Below are 21,232 nucleotides of genomic sequence, written 5' to 3'. Positions count from 1 at the left end.
TACCAATTACAATTTCTCTAGCTATTGAACTTTTACCATTTTTACGATTCAGTCATTGTACCTTATTAATCACTAGTTCGATAAAGATACCTATCCAAAGTTACATATTTTATATCAAATATTGTCTATGAAAAATTACGTATAATTTACATTAGAATTTAACAAAGACAAATATGATTTGCAACATAAATAGAAAAAAAAATTTATTTTTTATTGATGTCATTTATATTTACATCACAAAAAGTAAATAAAAATAAATACCAGCGTCGTTAAGCCGAATGTGTGCCATAGGGCGGTGGCTGATGGTTAGGCGTAGGATTTCTACGTAAAAGTTGTGGTGTCGGTTCTTACTATTGGTAGTGATCATCATCCTCATCTTCTTCGTCTTCACCGCGACCCTTGTGCTCATCTTCATCTCCACCGTCGTCCTCATCTTAATCTCTACTATTGGCTTCATTTTTGTCTTCATCGTCTTCCTCCGTGTTTGAGTGCGGTGTCATCCTAGCCTCTCATCATGTGTCCTCCATCCACGAGAAGGTGGTTGCGTCGATGACCCACCTTGATAAAACAGCAATACAGCTGGTGTTTGTGACATTATCGATAGATAATTGTACGATGTTGTAAAACCTAGATACATCGATATTGATGTGGGCATCGATACTAGCATTGATGACGACATTGATTTTGCCATTGATGTCGGTACATGCATCGAAATCTGTGTCGACATTTACGTTAACATCGATGTCAGTATCGAGGTTAATATGTTGGGGACGGAGGTGCCCCAAAATATGTACCTGCGGGAGTGTAGATACAGGGTGCTACGGTGGTGCATAATGCGGTGCTTGTGAATAAAACATGAGGTTAATGAAATGAACATGAATATAAGGAGTGAACTGATTGGGATTTAATGCAAACATCAGTGGCGCTTGTGGGGTTGGAGCTAGTGACGAACCCGTCGTGGCCTCTTCTGACAAAGTTAATATGTTGGGGACGGAGGTGCCCCAAAATATGTACCTGCGGGAGTGTAGATACAGGGTGCTACGGTGGTGCATAATGCGGTGCTTGTGAATAAAACATGAGGTTAATGAAATGAACAGGAATATATGGAGTGAACTGATTGGGATTTAATGCAAACACCGGTGGCGCTTGTGGGGTTGGAGCTAGTGACAAACCCGTCGTGGCCTCTTCTGACAAAGTTTCCTACTCCTCGCCTCCACCGATAGTAGACATGGCTTGTCGGCGACTCTAAACCAAGGCATGTACTCCAAACAAGCCCGTGTCAAATAAGAAGAAGGGTACATAGGTAGGTAATAATTCCATTCTATTGTCTCAAATGTCAGTGTACTCCTTGTGGTAATCTCACCAATTTTTGTCGGTCTTCCCCCGTAGATCAAGCTTGTGTAGTGTTTCTATGTCTCGCAGTAGCGGCGAAGTTTTTTGCCTCCATCTAAACTGTCATATCACTCGATCCGAGTCGTGCATCTCCATCGCTGCATACACTATCAATGGCACATTCGCGTCCCACATACTCTGATGGCCAAAAATTTGGGCGGGACACATTCTATGATATCCGGATCGACGTCTAACATCCATTCAAACTACAGTGCACAATATACATTATGTTATGTACGAAATTTTAAATTTCAAATCATTGTGTGATTATTATAGGTTTAAAAAAAATCAATAACTAACCTCGACTTCTGAGCTTTGATCTAACAGTAGTTAGATATCTTTGAACTGCTTTGATAGTTTCATGTAACTCGACCCATGGTTCCACCTATTTAAGCGATATGTTAATTCAAACATATAATAAATAAATAACATTTACTATATTAACTACATATTATTATCAATGAATTTTACCTTATCACCAATGGGAACATATAAGGGTCGTTCACTCGGGGACGTAGAAATGGTAGTCGCTACCACACCAATGACTGCAGCAGGAGCAGGCAATCATCGATTGGCATCTTATTCGGTTTTATCGTCCGACACAACTCTTGGTGCAACGTGGCCAATACGGCTGATCCCTAACTCAATCATTCGCATTCTTTGAAGCCGACTAGGTGTAGTAGCCACATTATGTGTACCAAATTTTGAGATTTATCAGGCATTAGAATGCCCCCGATTAACCTTAGGCTTAATGCTCGGGCATATTGTTCTTTTACGACGTCGATCGCGTCCTCAAGAAGTTCTTTGAAATTATTTTTCAACCATTTCATATCTATATGGCCACCTTGAAACTTGTTCGGCACCTTCCCCAAAAATGTCTCATAGAGGTCCTCTTTACGGGGAATGACTGCTAACCCCCTAACGACTTGCTCATCCACCGGTAAACCAAGTTGTAAAGCTACGTCCTCAAGTGTGATTGTACACTCACCGCATAAAAGATGGAAAGTGTGTCTCGGGCCTCCATCTTTCCACCAACGCATTGAAGAGTGCAGGATTGAGTTTGCAGCTCCCGAGCATACAAGACACATGGAAGAATCCAGCGTCTTGCAAGTAACCACGAATGTCAATGCCAGAGTTCCTTGACAAATTAAGTATGAACCCCTCCAAAACACGATCATCTAGCTATTTATATCGAAAAAATTTAAAAAAAAACTTTAAATTTAACTGAATTGAAATAATGAAATTTAAAATTTCTTCTTACCGTTATCATTTGAGCAGCGGAAATGTGCTTGTCATTCGTGAAAATTTGATCGAAATGAATATACAAAATAATTAAATAAAACTATAGTATTTTTAAACAAGTGTTTAGGAAAATTTCGAACAAAACTTGAGAAATTTGAGAGAATAGAGAGAGAGTTAGATTTGAGTGAAAAGAATGAAAAATGGTCTAGTATTTATAGGGAAAAAAATTATCGTTGGCCCTTTAAAAAATTTTACCGTTGCCAACGTTTAAAAAGTCGTTGAGAAAATGATCATTGGAGGAAAGCATGCCCATCCTGCCGCCGCCGTCGGCCATCACTAATTTTCTCCGTTTTTCTTTTTTTTTTTCTCCTCTTCTACTTGTAATTGATTTTCTATTCGTTCAACTATTATTTCGATTTTAGAAAGGATTTATTAACATCTTTTTTTCTTCTAATCCATCTTTTTATTTTTTTTTAATATTTTGATTAGTTTGTGAATCTTCCGTTGACTGGAAAGCACATCTAGCGAAACACGCTTTTACACTCTCCCTACAAAAACGACCTATTCCCTAATTAAAAAATAAAAAACTTAAAAAACCAATTTAAAAAAACAGCACGCTAATTTAGCCTAAAACCAAATTTTACCAATTTAAGGCTTGTGTTTTGCAAACTTACTTGGCAATAACGGAATTCATCACTCAATATTAAATAACTCCATATTGAATTGGCCAGTTAATCTGTTAATATTTTTTTTATTAAGGGCTGTTTTATTTGAAATTTTAGAAAATAAACGAATTTCTCAAAAAAAAATGTGTCTTCTATGTTTGTTAAGCCTTATTAAATACGTCTAATATTGTTGAGAATTTCAATTTATGATGAGTATTGATATAGGATGTCATCTTTTGTTTTTTTAAATCCAAATATCATATTTCAATTTGAATTATTAAAAAGTCATAAGCTTTTATATCTATTACGAATTTAAAATTTAATTTCTATACGTTAATTTTTAAGAAATTAGTCCCTATATGATGTTTTAAAATAAAATAAAAATACCTACTTAGTAGACATAACTAAAAAAATAACATTTCTAATTAACTTGAATTTAACAAAATAATTTATAAATTTATAAAAAAAACTACAAAAACTTTAACATGGAAGATTAAATGACTAAAAATTGAATCAAGCAAGGAAAAAAAATAAAAACTGTTAGTAATCCAAATTAAAATTTATAAAACAAAAAGAATTGCTTGGACCATATTCACAGAACTGTACTTCAGATTAGTTTTCATCAATTCCCTGTTTCAAAATTCTTAGAAAGTAATGAAATACATCTACATGAAGTGAATAACTAGCAAATAAGGGTATTTGAAAATTTAAGCTCCGATTTCGACAATCAATTCAGCAGCTGTGCCCGTAGCAGTGGCGCCGCCAAGTCCGAGCAAAGCTATAGCCAGTTCTTCCTCATTCCACTGCCTCAATCCATTGCTCAGCCTTTTCAAAACATCAACATTGACATCCAAAACCCACTTGTGAGTGCATCCTACCATCAGGCTCACAAAACCAGTTACGTATGCACGCCAAGTGGCGTAATCACATCCGAGCGATATTTTCCCATCTAATGCACTTGCAACAAATTCCAAGTGTGAGTCGAGAACTTTTGGTCGCCGTCTTGATTCTGGTGAGACTGAGTCCACACCCCATGCGAATGTACCACAAAGCACAGCAAAGTATGCAAGTGCATAACCCCTTAGCATGGAAACTACACCTCCAGGTTCCCCACGGTCCAGCTCAGGTGTATGGGCTGATATGAACCAAGAAGGTAATGTTTCTTTAATCAATGATTGGACTAAGCTTAACCCACCAGATAGCCAAACCAATGAAGCCCCAAGTGAAGCAGCGAGTTTGACTCGTGTCATTGCTGTTCCAAGAGAAACTTGGCCATATCTCAGTCCGAACGTTGTCTTTTTCAGCTTCTCCATTTTCTCCTGGGATAACCTACTGGCAATCTCTTTTACAGAAAACATTAAAAGAGAAACGATTTCTTCTGTCATAAACATGATATCTCTGATTGTTCGATGTGATCGTAAGTACATAATCCCTGGGGAAACCGGAGCCATTCCCCCTGAGAAATGAGAGCCAAATCCATGACCGAGGAGTGCACCCACTCCACCATTGCTGCACATGATCGAAGGGCTTAATCCAAGAGTAGCCGTGAAGCAACTCCTAAGAAGCTGAACTACAGCATCGCTGTTGTGGTGGAAGACAGTACGAGCAGAAGAGAATACAAGGAAATCATTCCACCGCTTAACCTTCTGAGCCCATAGTGCAGATATGATGGGCATACATGGCCAAGGACAACTCCCACCTAGGGAACTCATTGCTGGGCCAAGTAATACAAGGGAGCGCTCAGAGGATTTATCAAGTTTATAGGTTATCGTGAGGCTAACGAGGGCAGCCAAGGGCAAAGGAAGCATAGCTGGAGAGCTTCCCCCTGTAAGCAAAAAAAAAGAGTGCATGACAGAATATTAGCTGACCAATCAGTCAAATCATAAAACTGCCTAAGTATGCTTGGGGTAAAATTCATTTTTCGGACATTTTTAAAATTGCAAGGACATGTAGGTTGATCCTCAATTTAGATTTCTCATTCCATTTGAGATTCCATCCAGCAATAAAAATTCAATCTTCACTTTCCTCTTTTTCTTTTCTTCTTAATTACATCTAAAAATACAGAAAAAGCAATTCAGTGGCCAGTACTATGGAAGCAACTTTTGTTCAAAAAGTCACTTCTGGGGATACAGATCGATAGAAAAAATATCATTGTCCACAAACTAATAATCGGAAAAGGGGAACAAACATAATGGTATAAAAATAACACCTGTTTCAAGGCTTGGGACATCAACACCTGTGGCAGCTATAAATTTTTTAATTTGTTGCAGAACGACGGATAAATTTGCCAAGGGACTAGGCCAATCTGTTCCATTCATAAAAACCGGCTTCCATATACCTCGTGTTACTTCAGCAGAGAAGTAGCTAATGATGGTTCCCAGGGTTGCTGGAAGGAAATCAGCAAGATCTTTAAGTCCTGAGATATTGCAGGCAAAAGAAAAGAATTATGTTGATATCTTGAAGAACAGGATATTACCAATTCTTTCATAAATTGATTACTGCAGAAGTCCAACACACACACTGTTTACGGAAGATATACAATACCTTTCAGCAACTTAAGAAAGACTGTTCAATTAAGCTTGTGTGTGATTGTTTCGATTATGCAATACATAAACAGTTTGCGACAACTGCTATATACTATACTGCATTGCCATATTAGTTTTCAGATATCAATTTAGACTGTCAAACTAAATCCAGCATCATGCTTTAGAATAGGAAAAAACTTGCAATCGAGTGACATTAAACTTCTGCGGAATACCAGCAATTAACCATAGGGTCAATTTACAAAATTACATTTGACCCCAATGGATCGCAAAGAAGCATATAAAACTCATATTCAAAAAGTAATTCCTATATCAAGAAAAAAAAAAGGTAATTCCTGAAATGTCACTCCAGCATTCACATGATGTGAGATTGAACCCACTTTTAACTTGACAATAAGATATGATATCAATCTATTCCTAAATAAGCTCTTCGTATACTAATACCAGATCCTGCTATACCTCTACCAATATTGTTTTCCATGCATATATTTACTTTCTATGTTTCTCCAACTCCTAGTTTTTCTTGAAGCATGTCTGAAACTTACAACTGGGTCTAAGTTACGTGGCTTTCTTTTAAGCCAAGAGAAAGGCCAAACCTGTTGCCAGCTCACGGGGTGCGATTCTTCCATGGGCACAGGCTGTCAGAGCTGCATCAAGCACATAGGGAGCTCCTTCCAGGATATCCCATGCTGGCACTTTTAGTCTTGCCAAGATATCCTCAGCTCCAGATGCAGAAGAACTACTACTTCCAGAAGTTGTAGAAGTTGAAGACTGAGCAGCCCTGCCTATCTTCCGAAACATCATATTGAGGAGTGCATCAACAATCTGATGAACAGTGGTCCCTTGTACAAGTCCTGATAGGGTCGAAGCAATGCATTTTTGATGCTGCCGGTACCAGCGTTTTAACTTGGGAAAGGAATCCATAAAAATGGGTTCCATACAGAAGTTTAAAATTTTTGACATTCTTCTAATTTTCAAATGATCCTTCGCCGATTTGCCAAAAGCTGATAATTTAGAGTTTCTAACCAACAACAGATAATCGGGACTTCGTTCAGATCCCACCGGCGTTGCATCTCTCATCACATGTTCAACAGGTGGATGATCAAACTTCCATAACATCAGTAGAATAGTGAATGCATTGCTGAAAACCGCATGACTAGTCAGTTCTTCCCCTGTTGGAAGAGTCCACGAACCATTGGGAGCAGTTGACCCAAAAACCTCACAAAGGGGCATCAATGCACCAGCGAGTAGGGGGACCTGCTATCAAATAGCATCAATGAGTAGAGCACATAGGATTTCACATTGTGAATATGTGCCACAAGGGTGCTTCATTATTCACGTAACGTATGTATCTCTTTTAAAGTAGAAAGTAACAGCTTCTAATTTTTAGTTATCCAAAGTTACATATAAATCCCCACAGTTACACACAGACTGCAGAAAATCTAGGGTTGGCAAAATTACCCAAACCTGTTGGCCCCAATGAACCCCAACCCTATAGGGAGTTTTTTCCTTTTGGAAACCGGGTTCAGGGGCAAGGTGGGCTTTTACATTAACATTTACTGGATCCAAGGTGGTTTTAGATCAAAATGTCCCCACCCAGGGAAAATTACTAAAAGGCCCTTCTTTTTAGTTTATAACTAATTTTATACTTCAATCATTATCTGTGAGATTTTATAACATTAATTAGGTTTAGTTCTGTAAAAATTAATATCATATATAGCATTATGTAAAATTTATGGGCAGGCAAAGGTCGGGGTCAAGGGATATATTTTCTGTTTGATGTCAAGGAGGGAGTTGACGTCTTATATTATTTGATGCAGCTTGCGTATGTATACTTAAAAAGTTGGGTTAGAGTCAGGGCAAGCAAAAAAACTGCCTCGCTCCACCTTGTTGCCATCCCTAAGAAAAACCATATGCAACTCATTTGCAATAGCAGGGTCTTTTCAGAAAACTCAATCAAAAAGTAGCTCCAAGGACCTTTCTTTAATTCACAAGGCACATAAGAATATTCCAATATAAGCCAGCTGAAAACACAACTCATGAAAAATAAAACGCACCATGCCATGTAAAGAGAAGATCTGGATGCAATCTACAGGTGATATTCCAACAAGAAGAACATTAAAAAATGGGGCATATCTGATCAAATGGCTCTCACTCCCAGAATAGTCAGCAGGAACTGGTGGCGACAACAAACTTATAATGAAGAGAACAACTTGTTCCTACAAGGAGTTAGACCAACATAAGCCCCATAAATAGCACAAATAGAAAAAAAAATATAAAGAGGGGAAAGTGGATAACCAAACTTGTGAAGCACTTAAGAATGAGTAATGCACACTGTATGAAGTGACCTACTGCAAATTACCTGTATATTCCAACCACGCACTAGAGATGCCCCACAAAGAATGCTAGCAGCAGATATCTTCTCATCATCCGAACCTTTGGTTGCAATCTCGTATATTTTCTCGATCTCTGGTAAGCTTCCATCAAATCCATGAGCTTAAATTCAGTTGCCTAAGGACTGGGTAAATTTACAAAAAAGAGCATCTCATATACCTGGCTTCAGGAAAAAGAATGCCATAACTGAAGACCAGGTCATAGCCAATAGATTACTCTGATACTACAGTTAATCAGTTGAGATACTTAAAATCCCCACTCCCACTCCCACCCACTCAACCCCATCTCACCCCAATATGGACACATTACCATACATTAATGAGATATGCATAGCTGCCGTGCAGATATGCATTTCCAATTTCTCTTTGAATGTATTTATTTTTAAACATATCGTGCTTGTGCATAGGAACTTACCATACGGAAATAGAAAGAGAAAATATATGATGAATGTTGTAGCATCAACAAACAATTAACTTCTATTGTAGCATCATCAAACAAGCAGAGCAAAATGGGGAAAAGATGCTAATGTGCACAATAACTGGAAATAGTATTAAACCCACATTTCTAGTTCCCAACTCATACACTGTACATGGTAACTATAAGGTATAATAATATAACTGACTTGTTGACATCTTTCAACCATCCAATTCAAAAGCTCTCACATTTAGAAAAGCAAAAAGAACCGCCATTGGTGAAAAAAAAAGCATATATTTAAATTAAAAAAAAAACAATTCTAGTGAAGCCAAAAGGCATTCAGATAAAATCAATGGTACAAGAAACTCTCAAAAAAAAAGAAAAAAGACCATGCATTCTTTTTTTAGATTTAAGAAAATAATAAAAAATTAATACATGAATGATGTGGATGACAATTCTAACAAGGATAGTATTAGGGTTCAGAATGATGTTTCTGTTATCGGCCCCATCTTAGTGCTTTAATTAAGCAACCAAGCCAACTACCCTCCCCCATCAGTAAAGCAAAGACAGAAGTAAAAATATCTAAAGAAGAAACATCATTTTGCAGCATACCTAGAAGCTGGAGTAGCAACCAACGCATTTATCAACGTAGGAGTTAGAGGGGATCCTTTCATCAACGACGACCAACCAGGCACTTGACTAGGAACACTAAGGGGTATATTTGCACGTACATTTACATAGCCTGGCCAGAGATATGCTGATGTGTCCAATAGATTTCTGGAAATACAAGCCTCAATAATCAGATGCCGCAAGTTTCCAGCTGCAAGAAATATATAATAGTGTAAAATAGACCAGAAGTGAGAATATTGCACATGAAATTAGGGGAAAGCATTAGGTGGGGGAAAAACCAAAATCTAAGGAAACAGCTACAAGCAGACAGCAGAGAATTAAAAAATGGGACCAAAAAATCTGTCTGAAACGAATGGAGAGAAAATATCAACAAAATTTTCAGAAACTAAATCTAATATCTAGAAAGAGAAAAAGAGAGCTTTCAGTAATTATGCTCTTATATAGTGGAGGGAAAGTTCACAATATTTTGAAATAATAAAATAGTAACTAGCACTGTTCCATGTATACTTCTGATTAGGAGTCTGCACTTAAGTCAACTTATGCAAGAACTCAATACAACCTTATAGTTAACTTGTATAGGAACTCATCTCAAAAAAGACTTAAATAGATAGATAACTTCATATCAAAGACGAAGGATAACAGTGCTTACAGCAATTCATGGGCATGTCATTAATGCTCATGCACTCATAGTATCCATTGCCAACTGTGCGACCAGAATGAAACATGATTGCTTTGGCAGCAGCCTGGTTGGCTACTGAACAAACTGCTTGAGGTGGAGTCAATAAAGCCTCATAATCGCCCAACATCTGTAAGCTGGATATTAAACCCTTACGACATCTTCCCGTGGTTTGCTTCTCTTTTGTTGGATTCGACGGGCTACCATCAGTTTCATCAATCAACTCACTTTCCTCTTCCTCAACAATATTGGCCACCACAAGCGTGGTGATAGACAATAACATGCACAAGCAGGTATCAAGGCGAGGTACAGGACCCTCAATAATGTCCCTTTCCTATGAAACAAATAGGATAGAAAGGAAAGACAGATCAGTTTAAATACCTGAAATAATTGGGAAATGAATATCAAAGTATAATTTGTTTTAGATCAAAAACATGTGTGCTTCTCTGAAACATACTAAGCCTTTGACAAACCAACTTTACTGATAATGAACCAATCATTTCTCAATATCGTTTTCTTCTAGTAGACAGCATTATTATAAAATCCTAGTATTTCCCGAGAATATTATATTAATTACTTGTTTGTCACAACAAGTCTCGTAAAATTGCCTCAGAAATTGACAAGAGTACAAGACCAAAACATAGAACCAAATTTAGAGTTGCTTTAAAGCAGACAGTCCAAAGCCACAACAACAAAGATTGTTTACCTGCAGTATACAAACTAATCCATCTGTATACATGCTAGCATATATGTTGTATCATACATACACATAGACCGGACAACTTTGGACACAATATGATTACATGACATAAAAAAGTAACTAAAACATGACATGACATTTATACATGAATGTCTCACAACCTATATGAAATGAATTATTAACATATCAAAAGTTGTATAAATACAAAACCTTAAACATGATTATGATATGTGAATATATATAAACACGAGAATGCGCCAAATGCCAGGTCTACGTATACACAAAAACACATACATATATATATGTACTTCTGTATGTATATTTGGCATCAGTAAATGAAGTGAAGAATGATTGCCCTAGGTCAACAAGAGCTCAACCAAGTTTGCACAAATTCTTACCCTTTGAACAAGCCTCAAAGCTGCAATCCATAGACCTAGAAATGCATCGTGCCAAGTTGTACCATTGACTGCTTGTAAAGCCTTTACTAAACCTGCAAAGTTTACTCTGCCTTAATAACATGATTGAGAAACTAGAATCTTTTCTGTTTCAAATGAAGAGATGAATTGAGCATCCGAGGCAAGTATTAACGAGTACCAGCAAGTCTATCAATAGCACCACTTGCAGCCACCTGGGGCCCAGCCATAGCATCCTCAAGAAACATATCAATAGGAAGCCAAAGTGCAGAAGGACTAGTTCCGTGCCACTGACCAGATGGAGATGTTAGGGACCCATCGCCCATAACAGCATGTAACACTTGTTGAGATATTCTTTTACATTCTCTAGATAGAACGTTATGTGTATCAGATGTCAGCTGCAGAAGCTTCTCTGGTGTAATATGTTTTGAATTTCTCAATGCCACTGACTTTGCTGCAAGAACTCTTAATTGCTGAATGAAAGCTTCCCAATGTGATGGCCTAAGAAGAGTAACAGAATATAAATGTTAGTCACATCTTACTGTCAACTCAAAGCATTACCCAGGGCCCCACCCAAGTTCAGTAAATCAAAGTCTACACTAAAGGCGCTAAATGAATGGCTATTTTTTTTTCTCATTTGTCTCTTATTCATATGGTATAACTAGCACCATAATCCCTCAACAGAAAGAAAAATTAATAACAGATATAAGGTCTTACATGTTTCTTCGTGCCAAGAAGAGAATCCTCGAAGTCACTTTATTTTGCAGAAATTCCACAATTATCTCAATAGCTATTATAGTATTTCCTTTATACAGCACATCATGGTGCGCACTTCTCGTCTCATTAAAGTTGTCAGCGGTATCTATTTCCATGTCTTGAGTTACAGTAGGCCATATAGATCTCTTTTCTGGTGTAAGTTCCAGTAACCCTTCATCATCTAGTGAAGCATCAAGCAGTTGCCATACAATTGAAAAAACAAATTCAACTAGAAGCAGACCAGGTTCAGACACTTGAACGCCAAATATCAGGGAAAGATGTAGAACATCATCTATTGATTTCATAATCCTGTAATTTCAAAGAAACTTGCTTTAATACATATTTCAAGCATCTCCGAAAAGATACGAAAGCAAAGGCAAAGGTAGAGAAGTTTATACAATCAGATCAAACCATTCATGAACTAGAAGTTGAAGTGAATTTAGGTTTCATTATTTTGGCACATATGGCATAGTTTTCTTTAATACAATTTAGCTAATAAAGTCTTCAAAGAGGAAAAAATGTAAAAAGTCTTAACTGATCTTAGATTTTATTGTAACCAATAAAGAGGTAACACGAATGGCAACCCATAAACAAACTATACTTTTAAGGAAACAAAAAAAAGGGGGTGAAACTGAAACTTACTTTTGATAATTTAGCCCATTGATTTGACATTTAAGTGGAAAGGCATGTCTCCTAAGGAGTTCCATGTAAAGCCGATATGCTGTAGGATGAAACTTACGCTTTGGAATGACCCTGTCATAGAAATCAAATGTCAGTTTCAGTAAATGAAATAACATATGAATAGGCACCTTCCGACAAAAATCATGATCTCACCAGCCACCCCATTGCTAAACAATATTTGCAGGTGGAAGACCTAAATGTTTTGCCCCAAAACTAAATTATAGCTATTTAGTGATTGCATTCTAACATAAAATTCCAATCAAGCAGAAAATTTCTTCAGAACCAAAAAAGGAATAAAAACAACAACAATAAAAATCCACCAGAAAAGCACAATATTGTAAGATGCCTCAAACTTTGGTCACTCACAAGCAAATAGGATTAAATATAATATGTTTAAACTAGCCATTAAAAGAAAGAAAAACAGAACCAAATAATATATTTAAGTATTTAACCTTTGATGAAGAAACATCATAGTGACTTTCTTAAAAATTTTGGCCTTTTTCATTTCGGTATTTGAATTAAATAATGCGAAAAAAAAACATAGAAATACAGAATGAAAAAAAAAAAAAAACAGTTGCGACGCTTGCATCCTTCGAATGATGAGCACATATCCGCCATAAAAACTGAACCTGGCTACACCTCAGCACCACCTCCCACTTCCCCATGTATGCATGCATACATGCACACACACAAACATACAAAAAGCAGTAATCATCTTTTAGACTTTTACACCAGCAATGGAGTTTAAAACAAAATCATAATAGGCAACCAGAGGCAGTGTGTCAGAAGCAAAATTATAACAGATTCCTACACGAAACAGGGGTCAACAGAATCAACAGCATCCTGTATTCATCTGAACTGTTAAGAGTTCTATTGTGTTTAAAAATAAAAAATAAACTAAGACCTACAAAAGATCGATACTATCAACTCAAAAACCAAAACCAAATACAAGTCCCCAACAACAAAATCAAACACAAAAATGCCCACATAAGAGAAAAAAACCAAACAATAGAGTCACAAATATCATCAATTGTAACCAGGCAAATAGATAAAGTAATAAGAAGCTCGATGTCCTTTATCTCGATTTCAAGTCATGGAGGAAATAGGTGTCGAGAGCTTTTCCGGTCTGAGCCGGCTCGACTCGGATACCAAGGCCTTAGACCATATATTCTAAAACCAAACTTCAAGAGAAGGGAAACGGACCTCGTAGAGAGAAGGGCAAGAACGAGCATGGGAGGGACGAAATTGGCAGTCAAGGCCTTCTCCAGGAACTTCCACGTAATGGGCAAGTGATTATCCCAGCAGATGTGAGAAACAAGAAGATGAGCCAGGTCGATCGAAGGCAATGAAACCCCAGCTGAGTTAAGCCTAGAACTGAGTTGAACCGCCCAAACAAGTGGGTCACTGTTCTTGTCCTGAGCAGATTTAGTCTGCTCCAGAACTGATTCCCATACCGTACCAACCTCCATGAAAGCTGCCGGAGCAAGGTGGTGGTCGGAGATTTGATTATAGTAGCGTTTAGAGTGGACTAGGTCGAGTAAAGAGCGTTGACTCAAGAAGCCTCCGTTGTCCCTTTAAACCTCGGGACAAATATCAACTATGGGGATCACCATGATTTTTAGGAAAAACTAGAACTTCGTAAATCAGAGCAGGGGAGGGTCTTTCTTTTTTTTTTGTTTTACATATGTGTAAAACAGTGAAAGGGATTTGTTCTAGTTTTTGACTCAATTAAAGCCTTTTTAAGGGGACAGTCAATTTTGGGGGCTGCTTGTTTTCCCATGCATCTCTTCTCCTTTGGTATAACGTGGGTTTCAACCATGTTTTAAAAACCGAAAATGTGACCCATTCGGTTTAACCTATTCCACCATAAATCCAATAATGATAAATTAAATAATTTATAATAAATTTAAAAATTTAAATAAATCAATTTAATTTTTTATTATTAACCAATTTTCAATTCGATTTGACTTATCGATTCACCTTTAATGTTCAACTATCTAGATATCTCATAATCCAACCCTTAAATCTACTTCACCCATTTAAAATTATTCATCAAGCCATCTAATTCAATTATTGACTAGATCTTATCAGAGATGTTATATCACCTCTGCTAGTTTCCTATACGTGTTCGTAACAAGCGAACTACATACTATACATATGTCTTTTCTAAGTAAACCTCAAACCACAAGCGAATTACATACTATACATGTGTCTTTTCTAAGTAAACCTTAAACCACAATCAATACCATGACAAGCTCTTGCTAGATTACATTACCTTTGCTAAAAGCATATGAAAACTCAAATTATCTTAAGATTCCATATCCTTGATTTAAGACATTACATCAGCATCATTCATATCCTTGATTTAAGACATTACATCAGCATCATTTTGAAAGGACAATATATAACCCTATTGTCAATAGACTCAAGATATTGAAATTGTCAATAGACTCAAGATATTGAACTCTTTTATTCTCCATATATAAACTTGTACTCTTTTATTATCCATATATAAACTCAATCACAACACCTGAGAGAAAAAGAGACCAAGACACTTTAATACCTTGACTTCCTATCAACCTAACCCAATACTTCTTCCATCCATCTCCTTACTTACCAAAAACATGCAGCTTCTCGCCCTAATCCCTAGTGAATCTGAATCACCACAACTGTCACCTCGTCTATGTCACTTGTCAACAAGAGACTACCCTTTAAATTTAATTACAAAATGTATAAATATTATTCTCGAGAATATGATCTCAACTCAAAATGAAAATAATATGAAATCCAAGAACATGGATCACTAACAATGAAATGTATATGTAAAGTGGAAAGCACTTAGCGAGTCCAAATGTTCCCTAGGACGTCAATCCTTGAAAAACACAGACACAGACATCAGTAATCAAAGTGACACCAACAAGTACTACAAATGACCAAACATACAGATATATAAATATTTTATATATTTATATATGGAATACAAAGCAAACAAAACAATGGTCATCAAATGGAAATCTATATTTACATCTCTCAGAAGTACACCAACAGTGGAAAAAATTTTCCTAGTCTAGAGAATTATATTTTTCCTCCTCTTTTTTTAAAGGGTTCACAACTACAGAGACAGATGGGAACAGTAGTAGTCAGCCGCTGCAAACTATAGTCGTTGCTTCACCCGCCTACCATTGGCATCACTTCCGTCAAGGATGGCTTCGTTCCCATGCCTGCATACAATCACTGAGTGCTCGTTGACTCTAGCCACATGCTCCAACAGCTCGGTCAAGACAGACGGGCAACTTTCCTTTAAGTACTCGAAACCGTCAGTCTGCATTACAGCTGCAAAACATGAAAAAAAAATGGGTCAAGAAACAGTTACAAAAAAAGATATTGATCTGTATTCAACATACGAGGAACAGCGCATGAAACAATAATAATAATGGAATTGCATTTAGCAGTAACATTTATAACTCATAACATCACAACACATCTTTAAAAAAGAAAGGCCAAACCTATTTATACTTTCCAACAAACTCCTGTGTGGAATTGAAAAGTAAGGCAACATGATTAAGGAGTTACAAATAACTTGCTATACTTCAATCTAGAAACCCTGTCATCAATTAGGTTGCATGCAGTGGGCAGCGATGAATTAAAAACAGCACAAACCAGTTTGACCTCCATGTCGTCAGTTTAACTGGCTCAACTTGATAATTCAATTAAAATATAAATTTAATATCAAACATATGATTTTAATATTAAATTACTATTAAATAAAGAGACTATTAATAAAAATATGTATTTAGTTTAATGGCATGGCCATTAATATATGAATAAGAGGTTAAAATTTCAAATTTAATCACTGCCACACATAGCTTTAACAAAAGAAAATTAAAACTGCTTTTTCACCGGGTTTTTAACTGGTTCAACCAGTTCATAGCCAGTTCAATGGATCCCCAGTTCTTGATTATGTTCCAGACTGGACAGACCAACAGCTCCCAGTTGAACTGGCTGGTTCAATCCAGGTTTTTCATCATGGTGGGCAGTCCTTAATTTCAATGATTTCATATTAAGAAACAAAGAACCTTGGGAATTGTCCACCTGATAATTAGCATAATCAAATAAATTTTCCTGCTAAAATAATATCCATACCATAACAAAATCTTGCCACAACATTGATGTAAATAAATATCAAAGCAAAAAATGATCCACCTCTAAGATTTTCTGGCATCGCAACAAACTTGAGACACACAGCTTTCAGCTGGAAACAATGGTGCTGCTCGGCCAAGGCTAATGTAGTTGCCACAGTGTTAATGGTAACATCCTCACAAAGATTGGCCTCGCAGATTAATCTCAGCCTATCTAGCCCATACCTATCTGCAGCGGCAAGCAGGTGCTGAGACATCAAAGCAGAGGCCCACTTTGAGTTGAGACCAGTGAGCTCTTGCATGTCAGGTAGAGAATCCCAGTATATAAAGTGAAGTAAGGCCTGGAAAGTACAAAATTGGACAAAGAGATGGAAAGAGTATCAGTAAACATTACTGAAGAATGCATAATTATTAATGGTTGACTTGCTCTAGCTTGATGAGTAAATGGAGGAAGACTTCAAATACAGAATGAATATCATGATTTTTCAGAAATGAACAGTCATGAGTTAAGTATTATCATGTACAAACACATGTTACATTAAGCAAAAAAGAGCTTAAGACAGTACATGCCACAATCCTGAGTTCCTGACTTCAAAAGTATAGCACCAGCCAACCCTATCATAAAGGTTCTAGCAAGAAGTTCTCAGTGACTAATTGCTGGCATCAGGTTTGCTACCAATGGCAAGTTGATATCATGGATCCGAGGATAGTTCACATTATCCATAGCAAGTTCACAGCTTGATGCCATGCATCCATCGCTGGTGCATTATCAACGATAATAAGTAGTAGCATGAAATTTTGTCCAATATAAGAAGAGAGGGATTTGCACTGAACCTTGAAAACAGGAGCTTCCATATCTTCAATTTTTATTTGCTTCGTATTCTGATCCTTCATCGGTCCAAAAAGTTGTGCCCTAAACACAGGAGAACGAGCAGCAAGTACCAACTTGTGGGCATGAAAGACTTCGCCATCAACCTCAAAGCTTACATCAGTTCCCTTTCCACTTTCTAGTAGTTTCCCAAAATGATGACTGATGTTGGAAGGTGGAACAGCTATCGAGTAGATCTTAGGACCCTCTGTGTGTGACTTAACAACACCAACACTACAGTGAACCGAGAGGCAATCGTCTTTGAGGTAGTCCGACTGCTCCAGTAGAGTTCTTTTGAAAAATCGTTTATATCCCCTGCAGAAGATCAAACTAATTACTCCAATACTCACCAGTATTTACCATATACCGTGAGAAATAAGGGAAACAAATAAATCATGCTTCTTTTTGCTCATTTTTCAGGTAAAACACTGGAGAGGGGGAGCTAAGAACCCATGGACCTAGTGGCTAAGCCTAAATTCTGATATATCACAACCCACGAATGTCTTATTAGCATTTTTTGCCTAGTTAGTTAAGGTCAGGCATGATAACATTAAAATACTATAAACAAGAGTTGCATATTGCAAGAGTTACTCAATCACTCTAGCGCTAATGTTATTGAGTATGTCTTTAGGGGATCATGTCTTACTTGATAGTCACCGAATGCTTTATGAAGACCAAAAAAAAACACAAGCTACTGCTAGTTTAAACCGTAGTGATATCAATCATAGTAAAAAGCAGAAATAAGCATAGCTTCAGATAAAAATCCTCCTAGACAAATAATCATAATGGAGGAAATGTGCAAAACAAACCACCACCAACAACAACAAATCTTAAAACATTCAATATTCAGTGACAATATTCAATAATTGACTTTTTCTTTCTCCTTACTAATCCAAACAACCTCTTCTCAAAACAAAATGTAGAATTTTATACTAAAACATTTATTTCTAAATGAATTTAAATTCACACCGTCATGGGTCTTAATGAGAAAAGGAAAAACAAAATAATAAAAATTACAAAGGAAATTTTAAAAAATTAATAATAGCAGTGAAGGTTAACCAGGAAGCTAGTGAACAAGTAATGAGCAAACCGTATGGCATTTGCATGTACCATAGAATAGCGGTGAATAACATTAAGAGCAACAACCATTTTTAGCATATGTCCGGTCCATTATTTGCAAGCCACCCTAACTTCTTTTGATGTCAAAGAGTATGTCACCAGAGAGAAGCTCATTATTCCATTTCACCCAAACCTGGCAACTCCTGGTTTTTTTTTTTTCTTTTTTTTTCCAAGATATTCTACATTTATACAACTTTTGACAAGCACATAACTTACTGTATATAGATTTAGACATATTTTTGAATTCGGGTCATGTTCTAGTATAGTGTATACTTGAGTCGAATGCCAGGTCTAATTTCCCCATATTATGTAGCTATTATATGTACTATACAGGCAACACACTTGTTATACAAACATCCGAGCTCCCTAAAAATCAACAAGTTCAATCAACGAAACAAGAGATAACCCCGGATCCAGCCCTTGAATAACAAAGTAATCAGCGAATTATAATGTTGAAACACAAGAACCACAAGCAAACATCATGAAGTTCTAACTATGCAGCAATACATTTGAACCCCATTAACTATCACAACAGAAGAACTACGATTATCGAATCAAACCCCAAATTCCACCAAACTTCGAAAAAGAAAATTCTATGCCAAACCCCAATCAAAGGCCAATGCACCAAAAACGAAAAGAGTAAAAGAAAAAATGGGAACACTTACCACATGCTGCCGCGATACTTAAGTGTGTAAGGCCCACTCTCAAGCGTCCTCCCAAAATGGCTATGCACCTTATGCCGTTCTTTCCCGCTCTGATCCAAGAGCGTGAGCTCAAAAAGCGCCCTTACATCGGTCCCCTCGCTTGCCAAAGCAATGAACAATGAAACGTAGGTGGCATTATCTTCGGGGCTCTTTCCATCGGGATAAAAATAGATCGCCCACAAATATCCACCCACCATGAATGTGTCGGAAGCTATGTATTTTCCGATCCCCAAACCTTTAGACAACGAATACCCCGTGATCTTGAACTGGTGAGACCCATTCACCGTCTCCGTCACCGACGTCGAAGTCGTTGTCGTGCTAACGGAGGAGGCCGACGACGAGGATGGCTTCGATGCTTCCAATAGAACCTTCCCCATATGCCCCCCAAGAAAATTCTAATTTCCTTAAACCTGAAATTGGGCTTTAAAATTCCCTTCTTAATTAATATCGAAAAGGATTTTCTCGGGAAAAGGGAGGGTTTTATTGAGAAAATTGGGGGTTCTTTTGATTTTGTGATATTGGGAGGGTGAATTTCTAGGGTTTCGGGCAGAAACAATTGAGAGAAGGGAAAATGATCATGATTGAAGATGTCTTTATTTGAGCTTTTTTCCTGAATAATAAAATAATTCTTTTATTCCTTTCCCAATATATACATATTAATATTAATATACTAAACTATTTATTTAAATTCTTTTTTTATCTTTAAAATCTTATCGAGGAAGGGAACCCTGCACCTTGAAGTTCCAATGCTTCTCAACATTTATGAGTCTAAAGTAGATTGAACATGGTGATAGGAATACAACTTTATTTCCTAAAGAAGAAAGATAGAATAGATTGAAGATCCTAATGGTAATTCGCAAGATGAACTTTCTAAAATAGTATCAATGTGGTCTATGAGATTCAACACTCGATGAAGAAGAAACAAACAAGGCAGCATAGTTCTTTTGATTTAAAATTATACATGAACCAAGTCTATAATCACTAGAGTGGAGTGATATTTTATTGAAGACTTTGATTTTTTTAAGAACTGCGTTTAATAGTTGGATTTATAATGAGTATGTTAATTCGGTAACAATGACATATTTAGCGATTATTAATCAAAAAGTTAACAATAATATCACTCAACTCGAGGATTGTGAGAGGGAGATCCATTAAGCTCATATTGTTTCTAATTGCCAACAAAGGTTTTCAAAACTTTTGAAACTTGCTAGTAAGGGAAGTGTTTGTAGGAAACGAAAGTTAGTAGAGATCCTCGATTATCCATTTGTTTATTTTTTTTGCCGATAACAATATTATTTTTGAAGAGGCATCACTAATGGGGCTTTTATTGTGAAATAAAATATTAAAAATTAAAAATGTATTAATTTTGAGAAGTCATCAATCAATTTTGGCTCCAATGTGAATATGGTCTATAGACAGAGATGGGGGCGTATATATTAAGTGTTCAAAGTATTAGCAACCTTAAGCATTATTTAGATCTCTCTATTATGGTGGGATGGAACAAAAAATTTACCTTTTAGAGTTTTATAGATAAAGTCCGTAACTAAATTTGTAATTGAAACTCTAGGACACTATTTTAATAAGACAAAACAAAATCATTAAGTAAGTTTTACAAACTATTTCAATGTGTGCAATGTCTTATTTAAGTAACTTGAAGCAATTATCTACAAAAATCTCAAGGGAAACATGGGATTCACTAGTGTTTTAAGCCTGTCTTGTTTGAATTAAGGGTCTGTTTGATTGAAGGAATTGATTTTCCGGAAAATTATTTCCAACTTTTCCAGCGTTTGATTGGCAGAAAACATTTTCCATTTGAAAAATGAACTTCAAAACAAGGGAAAATGGGTTACATTTTAGGGAAAATGTCTTACCCTTTCAATTTCCGTAAGACATTTT

The 21,232-nt window shown here is 36.6% G+C and overlaps 2 protein-coding genes across 2 annotated transcripts; both read right to left on the bottom strand.

Annotated features, from left to right (window-relative positions):
* Nucleotides 1-3,843: 3,843 nt before the first annotated feature.
* On the bottom strand, nucleotides 3,844-14,226 carry LOC107943811 (mediator of RNA polymerase II transcription subunit 33B). Its single transcript, XM_016877627.2, has 12 exons — nucleotides 13,710-14,226; nucleotides 12,468-12,578; nucleotides 11,787-12,134; nucleotides 11,251-11,570; nucleotides 11,055-11,146; nucleotides 9,930-10,290; nucleotides 9,263-9,470; nucleotides 8,205-8,319; nucleotides 7,900-8,061; nucleotides 6,439-7,099; nucleotides 5,509-5,715; nucleotides 3,844-5,124 (listed from the first exon to the last, which is right to left on the bottom strand). Exons 1-12 carry the CDS (start codon nucleotides 13,973-13,975, stop codon nucleotides 4,007-4,009), a joined length of 3,969 nt encoding a protein of 1,322 aa, XP_016733116.2. The 5' UTR covers nucleotides 13,976-14,226; the 3' UTR covers nucleotides 3,844-4,006.
* A 1,226-nt stretch (nucleotides 14,227-15,452) lies between these two features.
* Nucleotides 15,453-20,176, bottom strand: LOC107943812 (BTB/POZ and MATH domain-containing protein 2). Its single transcript, XM_016877630.2, has 4 exons — nucleotides 19,298-20,176; nucleotides 17,480-17,828; nucleotides 16,710-16,986; nucleotides 15,453-15,839 (listed from the first exon to the last, which is right to left on the bottom strand). Exons 1-4 carry the CDS (start codon nucleotides 19,711-19,713, stop codon nucleotides 15,661-15,663), a joined length of 1,221 nt encoding a protein of 406 aa, XP_016733119.1. The 5' UTR covers nucleotides 19,714-20,176; the 3' UTR covers nucleotides 15,453-15,660.
* Between the last annotated feature and the right edge of the window lie 1,056 nt (nucleotides 20,177-21,232).

The sequence above is a fragment of the Gossypium hirsutum genome, chromosome D08 (assembly GCF_007990345.1).
Source record: "Gossypium hirsutum isolate 1008001.06 chromosome D08, Gossypium_hirsutum_v2.1, whole genome shotgun sequence".
Lineage (NCBI taxonomy): Eukaryota > Viridiplantae > Streptophyta > Magnoliopsida > Malvales > Malvaceae > Gossypium > Gossypium hirsutum.
The sequence above is the reverse complement of the archived record's forward strand: the minus strand, read 5'-3'. Positions and strand labels throughout refer to the sequence as shown.

What these genes read in the sequence shown, in the direction of transcription:
- LOC107943811 (XM_016877627.2), bottom strand. Translation starts at nt 13,975, where the DNA reads ATGGAGGTTGGTACGGTATGGGAATCAGTTCTGGAGCAGACTAAATCT. An exon ending in CTTTGAGGCTTGTTCAAAGG is followed by an intron (nt 10,291 to 11,054) that starts GTAAGAATTTGT and finishes TTTGTTTCATAG; the next exon opens with GAAAGGGACATTATTGAGGG. An exon ending in TGCGTGGTTGGAATATACAG is followed by an intron (nt 8,062 to 8,204) that starts GTAATTTGCAGT and finishes AACTCCTTGTAG; the next exon opens with GAACAAGTTGTTCTCTTCAT.
- LOC107943812 (XM_016877630.2), bottom strand. Translation starts at nt 19,713, where the DNA reads ATGGGGAAGGTTCTATTGGAAGCATCGAAGCCATCCTCGTCGTCGGCC. An exon ending in AAGTATCGCGGCAGCATGTG is followed by an intron (nt 17,829 to 19,297) that starts GTAAGTGTTCCC and finishes GATCTTCTGCAG; the next exon opens with GGGATATAAACGATTTTTCA. An exon ending in TGGAAGCTCCTGTTTTCAAG is followed by an intron (nt 16,987 to 17,479) that starts GTTCAGTGCAAA and finishes TGTACTTTCCAG; the next exon opens with GCCTTACTTCACTTTATATA.